This window comes from Aquarana catesbeiana, linkage group LG03, assembly GCF_042186555.1.
Source record: "Aquarana catesbeiana isolate 2022-GZ linkage group LG03, ASM4218655v1, whole genome shotgun sequence".
Classification (NCBI taxonomy): Eukaryota; Metazoa; Chordata; class Amphibia; order Anura; family Ranidae; genus Aquarana; species Aquarana catesbeiana.
Window position 1 is genome coordinate 615,858,716 of NC_133326.1, and position 20,001 is coordinate 615,878,716.

Sequence of the window (20,001 nt, forward strand, 5' to 3'; positions counted from 1 at the left end):
GTTAAGCTTTGAGCTGAAAAACACTCAAGTGTGTTCAGGTTCTTAATCTTCCATTGGGTAGAAATGTTCCAGTGACAACAGTCTAAGATGGGATCTCCACTCACGTTTGGGAGATTTCCTCCCATTACCTGCTGCTTCTCCAGGACAGGAAGTGAAGTAGAATCTCCCCAGCTGGATACTTCCCTCTCCATCTGACACTAAAAAGTACAATGTTGGCAATACCCTCTACTCTATCCAAAACAAACTACTTACCTGTAAAGGTGGGAAGTGACCTTCTTCATGTGTGAAGGAACAATACACCAATCATCCACAATGAAGGAGGGAAATGATACTCTGCTTGTATCTTACCTAGAAGAAATGTGATGCTCTGCACATCCCTGCCTAGACATCTGTTCTACAGGAGTGATACTCTGCACTCTGGGTTTATAATCTGCACAACACCCATCTGTTGGTGCAGGAAAGTGATCCATCCTCAGGCCAATCAAATAGAGAGGTGATGCTGAGGACATTCATCCACAGGGAAAAGGAAGGTACTATGTTCTCCAGGAACCTGTATAGAGGATCAGATCTGCATTACCCCCAACACAGCCAGGGAAAAGAGCAATGATCTGCATAGCATTGGGCAGGCTCAGAGAGAGGAGTAATGCTCTGTATTTACCCAGGCAAAGTCAGGGAGGCAAGTGATGCTCTGCATTCACCCAGGTACAGTCAGGGAGGGAAGGGATGTTCTGCATGCACCCAGGTAAAGCCAAGGAAGGAACTAATGTTCTCCATACACCCAGGTACAGTCAGGGAGGGAAGGGATGTTCTCCATGCACCCAGGTAAAGCCAAGGAAGGAACTAATGCTCTGCATACACCCAGGTACAGTCAGGGAGGGAAGGGATGTTCTCCATGCACCCAGGTAAAGTCAGGGAGGGAAGGGATGCTCTGCATGCACCCAGGTAAAGTCAGGGAGGGAAGGGATGCTCTGCATACACCCAGGTAAAGTCAGGGAGGGAAGGGATGTTCTGCATGCACCCAGGTAAAGTCAGAGAGGGAAGGGATGCTCTGCATGCACCCAGGTAAAGCCAAGGAAGGGAAACTAATGCTCTGCATACACCCAGGTAAAGTCAGAGAGGGAAGGGATGCTCTGCATGCACCCAGGTAAAGTCAGGGAGGGAAGGGATGTTCTGCATACACCCAGGTAAAGTCAGAGAGGGAAGGGGATGCTCTGCATGCACCCAGGTAAAGTCAGAGAGGGAAGGGATGCTCTGCATGCACCCAGGTAAAGTCAGGGAGGGAAGGGATGTTCTGCATGCACCCAGGTAAAGCCAAGGAAGGAACTAATGCTCTGCATACACCCAGGTAAAGTCAGGGAGGGAAGGGATGTTCTGCATGCACCCAGGTAAAGTCAGGGAGGGAAGGGATGTTCTGCATGCACCAAGGTAAAGTCAGGGAGGGAAGGAATGTTCTGCATGCACCCAGATAAAGTCAGGGAGGGAAGAAATGTTCTGCATGCACTCAGGTAAAGTCAGGGAGGGAAGGGATGTTCTGCATGCACCCAGGTAAAGTCAGGGAGGGAAGGGATGCTCTGCATGCACCTAGGTAAAGTCAGAGAGGGAAGGGATGCTCTGCATGCACCCAGGTAAAGCCATGGAGGGAAGGGATGCTCTGCATACACCCAGGTAAAGCCATGTAGGGAAGGGATGTTCTGCATGTACCCAGGTAAAGTCAGGGAGGGAAGGGATGCTCTGCATACACCCAGATAAAGCCCGTGAGGGAAGGGATGCTCTGCATTACCTGAGTAGGGTCAGAGAAGGAAATGACTCTGCACACATCTACAGAGGGTTAAGAAGAGGAGTTATTTTCTGCAACACAAAAGGGATGCTCTGTACCAACACCTGGGAAGTCAGGGAGAACAGTGATGTTCTGTATACACCTGCGGAAAGTCAGGGTGAGGAGTGATGATCTGCATAACATGAGTAGAGTCAGTGTGAGGAGTAATGCTCTGCATAACCTGTATATTCAAGGTGATACTTGGTACCTACACCTGAGTAGAGTGAAGGACAGAAGTGATGCTCTGCATTCTCACGGGTACAATCAGAAGAGTGATGTTCTGCTTACAAGAAGAGAGATGTTCTGCGTAACACATATACATAGATGGGGGGGGGGGGGGGTGAAGCCCTGCAAATGGGGAGAGTGATGCTCTGCATAAAGGGGAAGAGGAGTGATGTTCTGCATACATGGAGTAGAGTGATATTCTGCATACATGGAGTGGAGTGATGCTCTGCATACATGGAGTGGAGTGATGCTCTGCATACATAGAGTGGAGTGATGCTCTGCATACATGGAGTGGAGTGATGCTCTGCATACATGGAGTGGAGTGATGCTCTGCATACATGGAGTGGAGTGATGCTCTGCATACATAGAGTGGAGTGATGCTCTGCATACATGGAGTGGAGTGATGCTCTGCATACATGGAGTGGAGTGATGCTCTGCATACATGGAGTGGAGTGATGCTCTGCATACATGGAGTGGAGTGATGCTCTGCATACATGGAGTGGAGTGATGCTCTGCATACATGGAGTGGAGTGATGCTCTGCATACATAGAGTGGAGTGATGCTCTGCATACATGGAGTGGAGTGATGCTCTGCATACATAGGTTGGAGTGATGCTCTGCATACATAGAGTGGAGTGATGCTCTGCATACATGGAGTGGATACATACACCTGGGTGTCCAGGTTGTTGGACGGGCTGTGCAATGCTCTGCAGCCCCCAGGGTAGGTGATCCTCCAATCAGGGATGAGAGGTCCCCTCTCTCTCCTCCTCCCTCCCCTCCAGCAGGCTGGCTCTCTCCCAGGACACAATGATATCCCCCGGCCGGGCTGTAGAGGGGGCTGATCTGCAGCGATCCCGCCTCCCGGAGATCTCCCATCCCAAAAAGAGGAGAGCAGAGGAGTCCAGACCAGCACAGCTCTCCGCCGCCACCGCTGGGATGCCTTGGACAGGCAGAGCCCCTCCGCTCCTTCTATGGCTGATCCTCCTACCCGCCGGGGTGATCCCTCTGGGGGAGGACGATTACCCCGACCTGTACCCGGAGCTGGACGAGTCGGAGGAACACATCGAATACAAGGACCCCTGCAAGGCTGGTGAGAGGGGGAGAGCCGAACCGGGGGGAGGAGGGGGAGGGGGAAGGGAGCAACTTTACACCCAAACTTTAATATTATTATTGGCAACAAAGTGTCCCCCCCCCCTAATCTGTACAGGAGGGGACTCTGTCACTTTGTATCTCTGTTTACACACAGGACAGTATTCTGTATCCAGAGCCTAGCAAGACATCACTATCCACTGTCACTATGTGTACTTACCTAGGGGGACGTGCACTGTGGATGGGGGCACCTACCTAGTATAGGACATGATCTGTACTGTCCTCTGTCAGTGTGGATCCAGGAGGTACACATCTAATAAGGGCATGCACTGTAAAACTGGATACACACTATACAATTTTCTTTAGATTATTATTATTATTAATAAAAAAAAAAAAAAAAAAAATATATATATATATATATATATATATATATATATATATATATAATTATTTTTATTTTTTTTTCCCTTTTTGGATTTAGCAAAACCATATAATGAGGTCAAACCCAAACACTTTCAATTTGTGTGCAATCTGACAGGCCCTTTGCACTAAGACCCCATACACACTATACAGCTTTTGTTGTCTGATTTCCTTTAGATTTACCCAAAACCATGTAGTACAAGGGCCCGCCTGATTGCAGACAAATTGAAACTGTTAAAGTGGTTGTAAACCCTGGTAAACAAAAAAACCCTGCAAGACCAAGGCATAATGAGCTTGTATGCATAGCATACTAGCTCATTATGAATTACCCGAGAACCAAGCCCCCCACCTCACAGCCGTCCTCGTCTCCCCCCCCTCCGGCCAGCGACATCTCTCCTAGGGGTTACTTCCGGATATCGCCACTCCGGTGCTGTGATTGGCTGGAGCCGCGATGATGTCACTCCCGCTGGAGCCGCCGGTAACGGCACCCAGACTGCACAAACAGCACATACATGCCATTGCTTCAGTTATCCCCTGTATGTGCCAATGACATACTGTGCAGGTTTAGGAGATTCAGGGTAGCTACAGGTAAGCCTTTTATTATAGGCTTACCTGTAGCATAAAGTTGTTGTAATGGGTTTACAACCACTTTAAGGTTTTGACCTCCTATTATATGGTTTTGGTAAATCTGAAGGGGGGGGGGGGGGGGATCTACAGAAAATTGTATAGTGTGTATCCAGCTTAAATCTAAAGGAAATCAAAGGTTGTATAGTGTGTATCCAGCTTTACTCTGCATTGGGGTACACGCCTAGTAAGGACATGCACTGCTACTCTGGATCTGTATGCAGACTTATTCCATGTTGTACCTGAGATGAAGGTTTAGTAGATGTGTCCCTGGAAATGTCGTCTCCTTTCCTGGTCATGTGTGGTGGATAATCAGACCCCTGTTCACCCAATGTGTATATCCAGTATTCAGTACACATCACATACTCCTAGCCCTGGAATATCTCTATTAGCAGACTTTAATGGAAAATTAAAAAAAAAAAAAAAAAAAAGTTTAATCCTTCCTTCAGATGTGATTTGCACACAGGTGACTGGCACCTAGTCTTACAACAGTATAGGGGAGATCTACTAAGACTGGAGCACAGAGAATCTGGTGCAGTTGTGCATTGTAACCAATCAGTTTCTAACTTCAGCTGGTTCAATTAAGGTTTGATAATAAAACCTGGAAGCTGATTGGTTTCTATGTACCAGATATTGCACTCTCCAGCTTTAGTAAATCTCCCCCTATCTGTCGGTATATGACCATCTTACAATCTCACTTCTGTGGACCTTTTTTATATTAGTATTTAATAAGGCAAATCCATTGTGTTCATGTTCTGATCTGTGTATTATAATTGGAGTGTCCATGTCACAGCAGAGAAGTGTCCCAGGCAACCAGGACTGCCTGAAATCCAGGCAATGTTCTTTAATCGTTGTGCTGTAGACGGGCACATTGCACAGATTGGGAGTCTACAGGGGCTGTAATTAGGTTAATTAGGTGCAGCCATACTGATGTGTCTGACTAGGAGTCTTGGCTCTTTTTATAGTCGGGTGGTAAAAAGAGCATCCAGCAAACCTCTGCTCTCTTGTAAGCCTACCTGAAGCAGGGGCTCACTTACACTTGAAGTGCCCTCTAAGCCCTCATACACACTTGGCATTGAGCCCTAGTACATGGAGCAGAGGGCACAGGGGCACCATCCAGCCCCGCTGCAGGCAGCCTGTCAAACTCTATGAGAGCCTGTCAGTTGCTGCAGCTGGATGGTGCGATTAGCGGTACAAATGTTTAGGGCAGTATGCACCCAGGGATGAATGCCCAGAACACAAGAAGTCTTGTAGAGTTTAACAGGCTGCCAAAAGTAGGGCTGGATGGGACACCTGTACCCTCTGCTTGCAGCTAAATGCCAGAGCCCTACGCAACGGGGCTAAACACCCAGAGTGCATGGGGCCTAAACAGCGATCTGCGGTAAAGTAAATTGCTTTTCAGAGGGTGCTTGACAGGTGCTGAGGAGGTGCTATGTCTCCTCCTAACTGCCTGTTTTTAACCCCTGAAAACCTGCACCATGTCCATTTGTGGTACAACCCCATTCAATTGATCGAGTCATGTTCAGCAGCTGGTAGTGCCTGCCAAAATGTGACTGGCACTTTTTTTTTTTTTTTTTTGCATGCCACAGTTGTGGGGTGGTAAAAATGTATCTAAACTGTTCAAATTTTTTTGAACACCCCTTCCTTTACTGAACCTGTAAATAAGCCTACCTGAGATGATCCTGCACATAGTCTTTGCTTTGATATGGTGGTACTGTCTTACAAACGCATCCAATCCTGTCCCATCCAGAGTGGGAGAGACCTCCTACATAGATCATTTACTCAAAACTTTTGGGAAGACTTTAATAATGGGTTTGACACTCTTCTGGCAGTAGCGCCCTTCAAAAAACAAAATCAACTGCACTTAATTTAGGAAAGCATTGTGACCGTTTTTAATGTCTCGCTGTAAACTGGTATACAGACAGGCACCGATGATCAGAGTCGGGCATGTTCTCGGAATTTGTCATAAATTTGACCACTTCCCACACACGGCTTGGGGTTGCTAGGATACCACTGGCCACCTACCTCCTAGTAACTGGTGACGCATCCCCAGCTTTATTCATCTCCTGGCCATAGCTGAATGTAAACAAAGGGGCGGGGCTACTGGCTGACACAATTTACACAAATGGGCAATAACCCTATTTGTATAATTACAGGAACCTCTGTGCTGGCAGATGAATGGGTCAGGGATAAGATATTGGTTGTCATGATGTTGTTGGTTGCATCACTGATGGCATCTTAGCAAACGGTGATATAGGGGGCACACTCATAGTGGGTGAAGCCTGATGGGGATAAGAGATTACTCCCCTATCAGGTTCGCCTGCTTTGCAGGGTGAATAAAAATCAATGATTTAAAAAAAAAAAAAAAAAAAAAAAATCAACAAATCAGATTTTTTTTTTTTTTTTTTTTATTCGGATTATTATTTTTTTAAATCAAATTCATTTATTAAAATGCTTTTAGAGTAAACCGCTCTAATCTATCTAAATATAGTTTTCTATTTACGATACATTAATAATTTAGTTTATCCAGCATGAAATGGAGATTAGTTATGTAGTGTGAGGCTGTATATTCTGCAATATTTACATTTTTGGTAAACTCATTCAATGAATCCAAGCTGAGATAACATGCACTGCATTGATGCATTCACACAATTTCACGGTAACCATGAAACCAAAGTTCAGGAATATTCCTTTATCCCATGTTTTGGCAAATCTATGTACACTTCAAACTGATTGAATCGGTTCTGATATCGCTGTTTTACTAAGCTGACAGCTTATTATTCTAAATAGGAAACCTTCGTTTTGTTTGCAAATATTAAAGATTCTAACTACCAGCAAGAATAAGTTCTTACATTTAAAGAGCACCTGTCATTTCAGATCCATCATGACAGCGCCTGTTAACGGGGATCCACTTATGCCGCGACGTCCCTCACCTTTTTGTGTCACTGCCACATCAACAGCCATCCCATTAAAGTGAATGGGACTTTCTCTGTTAAAATAAAGTGAATGGGACTGTCGTTGAGTCAACAGCGGGTCAGAGGAGGAGCCGCTACATGACAGATGACAGTTGCTCTTTAAAAATTATGATTTTATATCAAATCCACTAGGGCTGCAACTAACGATTATTTTCATAATTGATTAGTTGGCCGATTATTGTTCTGATTAATTGATCGGTTAATAACCTTAAAAAAAGTGTGGTGTATAATTTTAGTTAATATGTAAAGTTTAAAAAAAGGCAATTTATTCCTAAATATCTTTATACGCCTGGGTAAATATAAATATCCAACTATATGGTTAGAGAGTAAAATCTTTAATCCTCTCTGAGAATAACAGACAGAAGAGATATACTCGATATACTATGAGGTTGAATCTGGTAAATATCATCAGACTCAGATCAAATTTTTTTTTTTTTTTTTATGTAAAGGAAAAAAAAATTCTAGACTGTTTTGCAGATTTTCAAACAGAACTGTAATATTACATGCTTTTCTGCAGCTTCTCCATTGAAGTATATTGAACCAAAAAAAGCACCGTTTTGCTTTGAAAAAGGTCCTTGACCCTTTCCAAATACACAGCAGCTGAAAAAAGCAAAGATGTGAACGTTAAATGAACTGTAGTGCATTTCTGCAAAAAGCACAAAAAAACACATGGGTGGGAACCAGGCCTAAGACATTTACTAACATAATGGTGTTAAAAAAAATAATTTAGCCCTTAGTTTTTTTTTCTTTTTTTACTTTGCAACAGTGAAAGTAATATTTACAGTAGAGTTTTGCTCTTTTTGTACTATATAGGGCTAATTTGAGCTTTTTTAACCCCATTATGTTACTGATCGATTACTATTTTCATCGATTAATTTCATAATCGATTCGTTATCGATTAGTTGTTTCGGCCCTAAAATCCACCCTGCTGCCTTGTGATTGCAATTGCGGATTCCATAGCCGCAAATTCACTACATTGTCAAAAGTATTGGGACATCTGCCTTTTATACGCACATGAACTTGTAATGGCATCCCAGTCTTAGTCCGTAGGGTTCAATATTGAGTTGGTCCATCCTTTGCAGCTTCAACTCTTCTGGGAAAGCTGTCCAGAAGGTTTAGGAGTGTGGTCAAACATTCCCATAGACATTCTTCCAGAAGCGCATTTGTGAGGTCAGGCACTGATGTTGGATGAGGAGGCCTGGCTCGCAGTATCTGCTCTAATTCATCCCAAAGGTGTTCTATTGGGTTGAAGTCAGCACTCCACTACAAACTCGCTCATCCATATCTTTATGGACCTTGTGTTGTGCACTGATGCGCAGTCATGTTGGAACAGGAAGGGGCCATCCCCAAACTGTTCCCACAAAGTTGGGAGCATGACATTGTCCAAAATGTCTTGGTATGCTGACCCCTTAAGAGTTCCCTTCACTGGAACTAAGGGGCCAAGCCCAACCCCTGAAAAACAACCCCACACCATAATCTCCCGCTCCACCAAATGATTTGGGACCATCTAGGTTCATAAAGACATGGATGAGTGCGTTTGGGGTGGAGGAACTTGACTGGCCTGCAGAGTCCTGACGACAACAACCTAGGATGCATTAGAGTAGACACTGCAAGCCAGGTCTTCTCGTCCAACATCAGTGCCTGACCTCGCAAATGCGCTTCTGGAAGAATGGTCACGCATTCCCATAGACACACTCCTAAACCTTGTGGACAGCCTTCCCAGAAGAGTTGAAGCTGTTATAGCTGCAAAGGATGGGCCACCTCAATATTGAACCCTATAGACTTATGCCGCGTACACACGGTCGGACTTTTCGTCTACAAAAGTCCAACGGACGCTGACGGACTAAAGCTGGCTGGTAATCCGATCGTGTGTGGGCTTCTCCGGACTTTCAACTGACTTTTTCAGCCTCAAATCCGACGGACTTTAGATTTGAAACATGCTTCAAATCTTTCCGACGGACTCGAGTCCGGTCGAAAAATCCGCTCGTCTGTATGCTAGTCTGACGGACAAAAACCCACTCTAGGGCAGCTATTGGCTACTGGCTATCAACTTCCTTATTTTAGTCCGGTGTACGTCATCACGTAAGAATTCGACTGACTTTTGTGTGATCGTGTGTAGGCAAGTCTGTTCGTTAAAAAGTCCGCCGCAAGTCCGTCGAAAGTCTGTCGGACTTTTGTAGCTGAAAAGTCCGACCGTGTGTACGCGGCATAAGACACCATTAAAGTTCATGTAAAGGCAGGCGTCCCAATACTTTTGGTAATAGTGTAAAGTCAATAGTGGGTATGGAACCAGCCCATTGACTTCCCCTGTCAATAGCTAGGGAGGTGGACCTGATGATGAATTAGTCTGAATTCCCCATTGGACTCCACGCACACCACAATAAAATTTTTATCAGGCTCAGCATTGGTTAGCTACGCTCAGCACCGGCCACCTCCTGGGACAGATTTATGGACCTGTTCCTGACATATACATGAATCTGTTCCAAGCACTGACATTTGTAGTGTGGAGGCTCGGCAGAATTCTATAAAGTATTCAAGACACTTTCTGAGTTCCACGTTTTGTATTTGAAGGAGCTCTGCTACGTCTTGCTGCACGGTAGGATGCCTTGTGTGGAAAGCAGAGGAGACTGCAAGCACTGACACATCACCAAAAACATGATTGCTGGTCTGTTCTGTGAAGAACGTTGAACTATTCCCCCTCCTTCTCTATCCCAGCTGAGTTCACAACAAGATGTAACTAAAAGCCACGTGGTGGTGTAAAATCCGACCCCCTGGGCTCAGCATTTCAGCTTTATTCACTTCAGTCTTGGGTGTTTCTGATGTGTGAGCACTGGTGTAAAATGTTTTGGCACCCGCAAATTGGACGCGGGGAAAGTTTTTATATAGTCAATATGTCTTTGGATTTGACTTTTTTTTTCCTGTGGATGTGGTGATATCCAAAAAATAAAAAAGCTGGGTACTTTTACAGTGTATCTAAATGCAAGAACACACATGTAATATGTTGCGGTTTAATCGTACTTTGATGTGGGGGCTGTGTTTGGTGTGTGGGTGTTTTTTTTTTTTTTTTTTCTTCACAATACCTGTTGACCCTGAGACAAGTAATGCACTTCTTCTCCTAGGGTGGAAATGCTTCTTCACTGTACTCTAAAGCGGAAGCAAACTCCTCAATTTAACAGTGTATACAGTGAGTAGGCGGATGACAGGTCCGTGTCCACTCCACTGATGCAGAACGGACTCAGCCTGCCGTTCTCTATGGCGTGGTCCTATGGAAACTGCCTGTCATCCAATCCACTAGACGGTTTGGTATCGGATCCCCATCCATCCTGTTTTTGGCAGATCAGATGCGGACGAGTGAAAGTGGACACATGTCCGTTTACATCTGAGCAATGGGTGGTCCGATCAGGTCTGCCTTAAAAAACGGACAGGCGAACCTGATCGGTCCACTTGCGTGAAAGAGGCATAACTGTCACATTTGATTCTGTTCTCAGCCAAACTGTCAAACCATCAAATGCCAAGATACGCCCCTTTCTAACCAATGGCACCACAAAGCTCCTAGTTATCTCCCTGGTCATCTCTTGGCTCGACTACTGCAACTCCCTCCTCATTGGCTTACCCTTGCATAGGATGTTCCCTCTTCAGTCTGTCATGAATGCTGCTGTCAGGCTCATCCACCTTACCAACTGCTCAGTGTCTGCTACCCCTCTCTGCCAGTCCCTCCACTGGCTTCCGCTCACCCAACGAATTAAATTCAACAATTCCTAACAATAACGTGCAAAATCATCCACAACCCCAGCTACATCACTAACCTGGTCTCAAGATGCCTACAAAATCGTCCTCTTCTTTCCTCCTAAGACCTCCTGCTCTCTAGCTTCCTTGTCACTTCATCCCACGCTCGCCTCTAGGACTTTCTCCAGAGCCTCTCCCACCCTCTGGAATTCTCTACCCTGATCTGTCCGACTCTCTCCTACTCTGTCCACTTTCAGATGATCCCTAAAAATTCATCTCTTCAGGGAATCCTTTCTGGCCTCCACCTAACAACTGTACACAAATTTACTCCATCAGCCCATCCCACACAGTTATTAACTTTTTTTTTTTTTTTTTTTTTTTTGTATCTCTTGACCCTACCTTCTAGATTGTAAGCTCTGAGTAGGGCTCTCTGATTCCTATTGTATTGTCTGTCCTTATGTTATAAAGTGTTGAATAATCTTTCAGCTCTATATAATTCCTGTATAATAATGTCTGGTCTCCTAACTGATCTCATGTGCAGCTTCATGGCAGCTAAAGATCAAACCGATGCCAAGATGGTAGCTTCCTTGGTAGAAAATGATAGCGTTTAGTTCCGCTTTATAGTGGTTGTAAAGGCAGAAGGGGTTTTTTTTTTTTTTTTTTTTATATCTTAATGCCTTCTATGCCTTAAGTTAAAAAAAAAAAAAAAAACTTCTGTGTTTAGCAGCCCCCCTAAGCCCCTCTAATACTCACCCAAGCCCCATCTCTATCCAGAAGTGCCTCGGCCATCTGGCACTCTCCCTCCTGATTGGCAGGCACAGTAGCAGCGCCATTGGTGGCCCTTGGAGGACATCCTGCCTCAATTTCGGTGACCTCATCATCCCCTCCCTCCTCGTCACTGGAGCAAACTTGGCAGTATGCTGCAGCTGACTGCCAGTTTCTTGTCGTTCTGTGGCACCCCCTCTGACTACAGACCCACCCATCCTCCTTTTTATAACCTAGTGGAGTGTTTTGTAGTTCACCAAGGGAGATAAAAACTGATAATTCAGCAGAGGCAAACACACATGTTTTTTTTGCATCAATAGCAAGTGAAGGATACCAGGAAACGACAATTCACATCAAAATGTAATTTTATTGGGGAAAAAAAAGAGGAAAAGGGACATCTAGGTGGCAGAGCCTCCTATTTGTTCCTATAGGACTTTTAGGGATGTACAGTATCTCACAAAAGTGAGTACACCCCTCACATTTTTGTAAATATTTTATTATATCTTTTCATGTGACAACACTGAAAAAATGACACTTTGCTACAATGTAAAGTACTGAGTGTACAGCTTGTATAACAGTGTAAATTTGCTGTCCCCTCAAAGTAACTCAACACACAGCCATTAATGTCTAAACCACTGGCAACAAAAGTGAGTACACCCCAAGTGAAAATATCCAAATTGTGCCCAATTAGGCATTTTCCCTCCTGCTGTCATGTGACTCGTTAGTGTTACAAGATCTCAGGTGTGAGTGGGGAGCAGGTGTGTTAAACTTTGATGTTATCGCTCTCTCTCTCATACTAGTCACTGGAAGTTCAACATGGCACCTCATGGCAAAGAACTCTCTGAGGATCTAAAAAAAAGAATTGTTGCTCTATATAAAGATGGCCTAGGCTATAAGAAGATTGCCAAGACCCTGAAACTGAGCTGCAGCATGGTGACCAAGACCATACAGCGGTTTAACAGGACAGGTTCCACTCAGAACAGGCCTCCCCATGGTCGACCAAAGAAGTTGAGTGCACATGCTCAGCGTCTTTGGGAAATAGACATGAGTGCTACCAGCATTGTTGCAGAGGTTGGGGGGGGGGGGGTCAGGTCAGCCTATCAGTGCTCAGACCATACACTGCATCAAATTGGTCTGCATGGCTGTCCTCCCAGAAGGAAGCCTCCTTCTAAAGATGATGTACAAGAAAGCCCGCAAACAGTTTGCTGAAGACAAGCTGACTAGGGACACGGATTACTGGAACCATGTCCTGTGGTCTGATGAGACTAAAATAAACTTATTTGGTTCAGATGGTGTCAAGCTTGTGTCGTGGCAACCAGGTGAGCAGTACAAAGTCAAGTGTCTTGCCTACAGTCAAACATGGTGGTTGGAGTGTCATGGTCTGGGGCTGCATGAGTGCTGCTAGCACTAGGGAGCTACAGTTTATTGAGGGAACCATGAATGCCAACATACACTGTGACATACTGAAGCAGAGCATGGTTCCCCCCCCCCCCCTTCAGAGACTGGGCCGCAGGGCAGTATTCCAACATAACCCCAAATATACCTCCAAGATGACCACTGCCTTGCTAAAGAAGCTAAGGGTAAAGGTGATGGACTGGCCAAGCATGTCTCCAGACCTAAACCCTATTGAGCCTCTGTGGGCCATCCTCAAACGGAAGGTGGAGGAGCGCAAGGTCTCTAACATCCACCAGCTCTGTGATGTTGTCATGGAGGAGTGGAAGAGGACTCCAGTGGCAAACTGTGAACTCCATGCCCAAGAGGGTTAAGGCAGTGCTGGAAAATATTGGTGGCCACACAAAATATTCACACTTTGGGCCCAATTTGGACATTTTCACTTAGGGGTGTACTCACTTTTGTTGCCAGCGGTTTAGACATTAATGGCTGTGTGAGTTATTTTGAGGGGACCGCAAATTTACAAGGTTATACAAGCTGTACACTCAATACTTTACATTGTAGCAAAGTGTCATTTCTTCAGTGTTGTCACATGAAAAGATATAATAAAATGTGAGGGGTGTACTGACTTTTGTGAGATACTGTATATATTATTATATACATGCCATGCTTGCTCTGTGTAATGGTTTTCCACAGAGCAGCCCGGATCCTTCTCTTCTCTGGTGCCCTGCTGGCCCTCCTTTTGAGGGCACCCAAGCATGCGCGCTCCCGAGCCACGGCTCTGTGTTTCCCTTCATATCCTGATCGGCTCACTGGCTGTGATTGACAGCAACGGGAGCTGCTCCCGCGAGTCCCTGGAGAGCCAAGGCTCTCGTGGACATTGCTGGATCGAGATGGGGCTGATGAAGGTAAAAAACCTTGTGCCTTTACAACCACTTTAAAGCTGAACGCTACAAAGATTAAAAAATATAATTTTAAGGAGACCTATGGCCACAGCATACTTTCATTTTTAGAACATCAGCATTGTAATAACAATAGTTCTATTTGACAATCCAAACTAAGCTTACGTAAAACATTTCTTTTCATGTTGTGAGTTCTGCCTGTTTGCTGGTCATGTTTCCACAACCTCCTGGATTCCCTGCATGCTTTGCAGAATCTCCTCTGCTGTTTAGTTTTGATTTCTAAGGACTACATATTCCATGGCACCTTGCTGCCTGCAAGCAGAGACTCCGCCTCCTGTGAAACTCTTCAGCACCTCCTGTAATTCAGAATGCAGGCTCTGAGAAATGTCTGACACGGCAGTGCCAACCTGTAAAACATGGTTAATACACGTCAGTTTTTATTTTTTGCTAAACAAATAAAAAAAGGCCAAAAATTTGGAAAAAAAAAGTTTTGCTTTTGTTTCTGCAAAAAAAAAAAATTTGTAAATAAGTACGTTTTCTCTTTCACCGATGGGCACTGATAAGGCGGCACCAATGAGTGGGCACTGACAGGCTGCACTGATAGGTGGCACTAATTGGCACCCCTGGTGGCAGTGGTAGGCATTGGAGTGGGCACAGATTGGCAGCTGCCTGGGCACAGACTGGTATTCCCCTGGGGGTCTAGGGGGCATACCTGGTGGTCCAGTGTGGTGGCCATCCTGGTGGTCCTGGGTGGGATCCGAGGGGGGGCCTGTGCTGATAAACAATCAGCACAGACCCCCCTGTCAGGAGAGCAGCCGATCGGCTCTCCTCTACTCGCGTCTGTCAGACGCGAGTGAGGAAAAGCCGATCACCACCTCTTCCTATTTACATCGTAATCAGCAGTGATTGGACATGGCTGATCACGTGGTAAAGAGTCTCCGTCAGAGACTCTTTACCTAGATCTGAGTTGCGGTGTGTCAGGATATTGAAACCACTTTGCCGCCGTCATTTTCTATATGGCGGGCGGCAAGTGGTTAAAGCATATCTATATTCAAAAAGTCCACACTGTATTTCAATTATTTCAGGCCTACTCTTGTTAACCTGAACAATCTTGAAGTTAATAGGGTTGTGAGGAGAGGGAAGGAAGGCAAGTTAAGCCCCCGTCCTCCTCCCCCAAGGCATCCTGTGTTAAGAGCCAAACGCTTTCCAGTATGGTTGCGAGGAGGTAAACCTGTACCAGGCATACTTTGTGACTTGGAGTTTATCATTTTTGACATATAGGGAAAGCCATTCCATCAACATGACGTTGGTGATCCTATGGAACCACGTAACCACAGTTGGTAGGTTAGTTTTTTCCATATTGCTGGCATTGACTTGAATGTCCTAGTAGAATTGTAAGAGGTGTATTGGTATAGAGTTCTTGTAGTTCTTTTCTGTTAGGTTGTTAAAGTGGAAAAGAAATGTGGCCAGTTATAGGTCTAGATTGTGGATGAGTTCTGTTACTTTCAGCCTATTGCACAGTCCCATCTCCAACATGTTGGTTGGAGAGGTTGGGAACGTTTTTATGGTGGATGGTGGAGTTTCTACACCATCTGGTCATGATCTTATTGCCTCTTGAATTTTTATTGAGATGGAAGATTTTGGGAGAAATGTGATACTTGTGATCCCCATGTTATTCCCACTGCCAGAGGGAGGAAGTCTTCCTGGGGGGGATTGCACAGACCTCTCACTATAATGAAAAATTATGTCATATTCATTAAGGCCTCATTCACAAGGGCATACTGAAGTATGCAAGGGTCGTGTTCGCCTGCATGAGAATGGACAGGTGTTCGTGCATTCTCGTGCAGGCAGTCCCATTATGTCAATTGGGACGCAGTAACTTCTTAACAATGTTGCACACAGGAACATTAAAGTGGAACTTCAGTCATATTTATTTATCATCTATTAAAAGGTAAAGGGTATTTACTGGCAGAAAAAAAAAAATTGCTTCAAGTTTCAAATGGTGCTTTCCAAAAGCCTGCTGGAAGCTTGACAGGCTGCTAGCTTTGGAAATGCTTGCTGTACACACCGCTCCTATACAAGGTGAAGTCGGTGTGTATGAAGCCCTACAGCGTGTAGGACCATTACACCAAACATACAAGTTGCCTCCAGAAAATAAGTCATTAATACATTCACATATATATGTAATATTTCTCTTCCCTCACAGGGCTCTGAGGTATTTCACAATATATTATGTGCTGCTCGGTGGTGAGCCTAAGCTTTGACCGTGTCAACCATTTTAGAAGGACGGACCTAGTTTCAGCAGTCAGTGGTTAAAGTGGACCTGATATTAAAAATGTAAAGATATGTTATATGGTAGGGAACATTTAGAAATGTTAATTGTGCCTTAACCATACTCCTGAAAATCTACCCTTTGTCTTAAATTCCCTCCTAAATATAGTCCACTTTCCATGATTGGGCATTCCTGTGCCTTGAGCTACACACCTGTATATCTGCAGTGATAGGCTGTGCTCTCTCTGACTGCCAGTCTTCAGAGATTTGGTATTGTGCTGCTCACTGTTCTCTATGCTGGAGGGGAAGCTGTACCTGGGGCCGTGCACTGCATGCATCTCTCTGCTTCATCTTTTCTGTAGATTAGTGGAGTCAAATCAAACTCCATTTTATCGTGGGCCACATCGGCATCGTTTTCCCTTTTTAAATGGCCTTTTGTATCAGTATCTACTCTTTATTGCCCCAGCATTGGATTGTTACTAGTTTTGGTAATAATTTAACACTTAAGCTGTAAAGGGCAGGTGCAGAACAGCACTCTCTCTCACACTCCAAAAGCAAAGAAACCTGAATTGCCCGTGGGACTTTAGATGAGGCGCAACACACTCAATAATCGAATCCAATAAAGTAAAGATTTATTGGTAAATACAATTTCCATCACATCAACAGTCACATAATTGTCATATAGTCAAGCAGATAGGTCAATATATACATAATAATTCTGTACAAAAAAAGGTGACCTTTGCCCCCAGCTATAGTTGGCCATTGCAGTAAGCAGCATTGGAGGGCACATAAGATATAAACGGGGCCAAGGATAAATCCAAGGAAAAAACCAATCTTAATTACAACCAGCCCACAGACAACCGAATCAACCTGTCTAACAGTATGCGTTAAAAACAAGGGTTTAGTCTGCACGCATTTGCAAATGCATGTGTAAGCTACAGAGCCTCGCCAAGGCCCCCTGGTATCTGTAGTACCTTTCACTAATGAGTAACCCCACAGTGGAGGCACATGCATTCTGATGAATGGGGGGAGGGCAGATGATCTGAAGGGGAGCTTGTTGGGAGTCCTAGACGAAGAGTTGTGGCCGAGACATACTAGGACCATGTTAATGGAAACATTATTTATGGCTCGTAAAGCTGTGGCACTTAAATGCATTCAGCCCACTCCTCCATCTATACGTACGTCGCTTCGGTTAGTAAATCGGGTATTGCCTTATGAGAAGATTATTTTTGAACACAGAGGTTGCCCAGCTAAATATAACAAGGTGTGGGATACGTGGTGTTCTTCTGATCCCACTGTAACCAATGCTGAAGTAACGATACAATTTTGTGTTTGTGGGTTTTTTTTTTTTTTTTTTTTTTTTTTTAACATGTATATCAGGATTATTTTGAAGAGTGCTGTATGATTATACTTGGACCCCTTTCACATTGGGGCGCTTTTCAGGCGTTCTAGAGTTAAAAATAGCGCCTGAAAAGCGCCTCTCAAGCCACCCCAATGTGAAAGCCCAAGTGCTTTCACACCGGGGCAGCGCACTTGCTAGACGAGGGAAAAAGTCTTGCAAGCAGCATCTTTGGGGCAGGAGCGGTGTATACACCGCTCCTCCACCGCCCCTGCCTAGTCAAATGAATGTGCAGCACTGTCGAAGCGCTGCTAAACAGTAACTATTAACACTTTCTTTGGCCGCTAGCGGGGACGAAAAGCGCTGCTATAACAGCAGTTACGCACGCACCACCCCAGTGTTAAAGGGTTCTTATGCAAAATATCAATGCACTGTAAATGTACCTTATTATTCTATGTGCTCATGTTGAGCGCATTGTTGTCACTGTTTTATACCCCCTTTTTTATTTATTTAATTTTTTATTCAAATGTATAAAAAAAAAAAAGAGGCTTTCACAGATATCAATAACGGAGGTGGACTTTAGCACAGTACAGATTCCATCAATTTGCCATTTAGACCCTGGGATCAGCCAGCCCATTGTAGTTAATTCATTAGTTGGTGGTTTCCCAGTGGATCCTATTTGTCTGGGTGGGGTGCAGGGTTGGTTTGGTGTGGTGATCTGGCCAGTAACGCACCTTCTGTATTAGTGCACCACACTGGATGAAGGAGCACTGGGGACCCCTGTGGACAGCAGCATTGTTAATCTGGGGTGAGGATAGTGTTAGATGTACTAGCAGATTTAAATACACTAAGAAATTGAAGCTGAACTCCAGTTACAGCAATTTTTTTTTTTTTTTTTTTTTTTTCCCTTTTTGGGATAAAAGCCTTAAAGGAGAAGTATAGCCAAAGCTTGTTTGGCTGTACTTCTCCTATGGATCCCAGGAGTGCAATTAGTTTTGCACTCCTGTGACCCGTTTTCAGTAGAGAGCGGGCTGAAGGCCGCTCTCTGCTGATGTCACAGAAGTCAGTACATGGCCCGTGTCATCACGACAATTGAAGTCAGGACCTGCCTGGACAGACACCCGGCTCCGCCTCAGCCGCTCCATCCCCTCCACAGCCCAGTTTTCCAGTGAGCACGGGGGGCAGAGCAGAGAGCTGTCAGAACCGAGTGATCGGCTGCTTGGTTTTTAGTGCGGAGGCGCTGGAGGACAGATGCAGCATTGGTCCTATGCTGCATTCACCTAGGTAAGTATGATTCTGCCAAAAAGCCCAAACCCATAATTCTTTTAAGTAAATAAAAACTGATCATTGTAAGCACCCTTTTCAGCAGATATTAGAAGAAATGGCCGCACTCCGTACTCGATCAAAATTCTCTTTTATTCAGAATATCCCAAGTGTTGACAAAAGACCGAAAGCTGGCAGATGCATTTCACAAACTCCAAGTGTGCTTAATCATGATTAAGCGCACTTGGAGTGTGTGAAATGCATCTATCAGCCTTCTGTCTTTTGTCAACACTTGGAATGTTCTGAATAAAAAAGAATTTTGATTGAGTACGGAGTGCGGCCATTTCTTCTATTATTGACTACATGCGGAGGCGGGCACCTGTCCAGATCTTCAGGCATTCAATCTCACCTGGAGGTGTGTGTGTGTGTGTGTGTGTGTGTGTGTGTTTGTGTGTTTGTTCTTTGTATACCCTTTTCAGCAGGGAATGGTTTGTCTCAACCGACTAATTGCTACATCTGCACAACGGCTTGTTCTGTTGAAAAACAGACCTATTGGACAGATCACCAGGTGAAACTAAAGGACAGAGCCTAAAAAAGAGAAAAAAATGCAGCCACCAAATCTAAGAATTGGTAAGCTTGCAAAAAAAAAAAAAAATCCTCCTTCAACTCCACCCTTGTCCTTTTTGGGAAGCAATGGTGGATATAGAAAAAAAAAATTATATATACATATATTATAGGTTGTTCCTGGAAGTATGATAGTTTTTGGACTTGTCTTTCACCCCCATTCTTTTCTCTTTCCTCCTTCCTTACCTATGTTATTGGGGTGGGGGGTTTTAGATAGCTTACTAGGTATTATTCTGTGTCCCATATGTAAGTTCCAGGACTCGTCCTTGTTGCTTTGTTTGTCAGTGTATGTGGTATATACTTTGTATGGTTGAGTCTTTTAGCCCTGCATTTAACTGCACGTGTGTGTGTGTTTTGCAAAAAAAAAAAAAAAAAAACCAGCAGTAAATAAATACCATCAAAAGAAAGCTCTATTTGTGTGGAAAGGTAATGATAAAAATGTAATTTTGTGTACAGCGTTGCATGACCGCGCAAATGTCATTCGAAGTGTGACAGCACTGGAAGCTGAAAATTTGGCCTGGGCAGGAAGGGGGTGAAAGTGCCCAGTATTGAAGCGGTAAAAGTAATTTTA

At 44.5% G+C, this 20,001-nt stretch overlaps 1 protein-coding gene across 1 annotated transcript in view; it reads left to right on the forward strand.

Moving 5' to 3' along the window:
* Positions 1-2,827: 2,827 nt before the first annotated feature.
* BMP1 (bone morphogenetic protein 1) overlaps positions 2,828-20,001 on the forward strand; it is a gene marked incomplete in the record, with an annotated part of 156,797 nt that continues 139,623 nt past the window's right edge. The window contains 1 exon segment of the mRNA XM_073622269.1: positions 2,828-3,130. Within this exon segment, the coding sequence (XP_073478370.1) occupies positions 2,848-3,130 (283 nt within the window).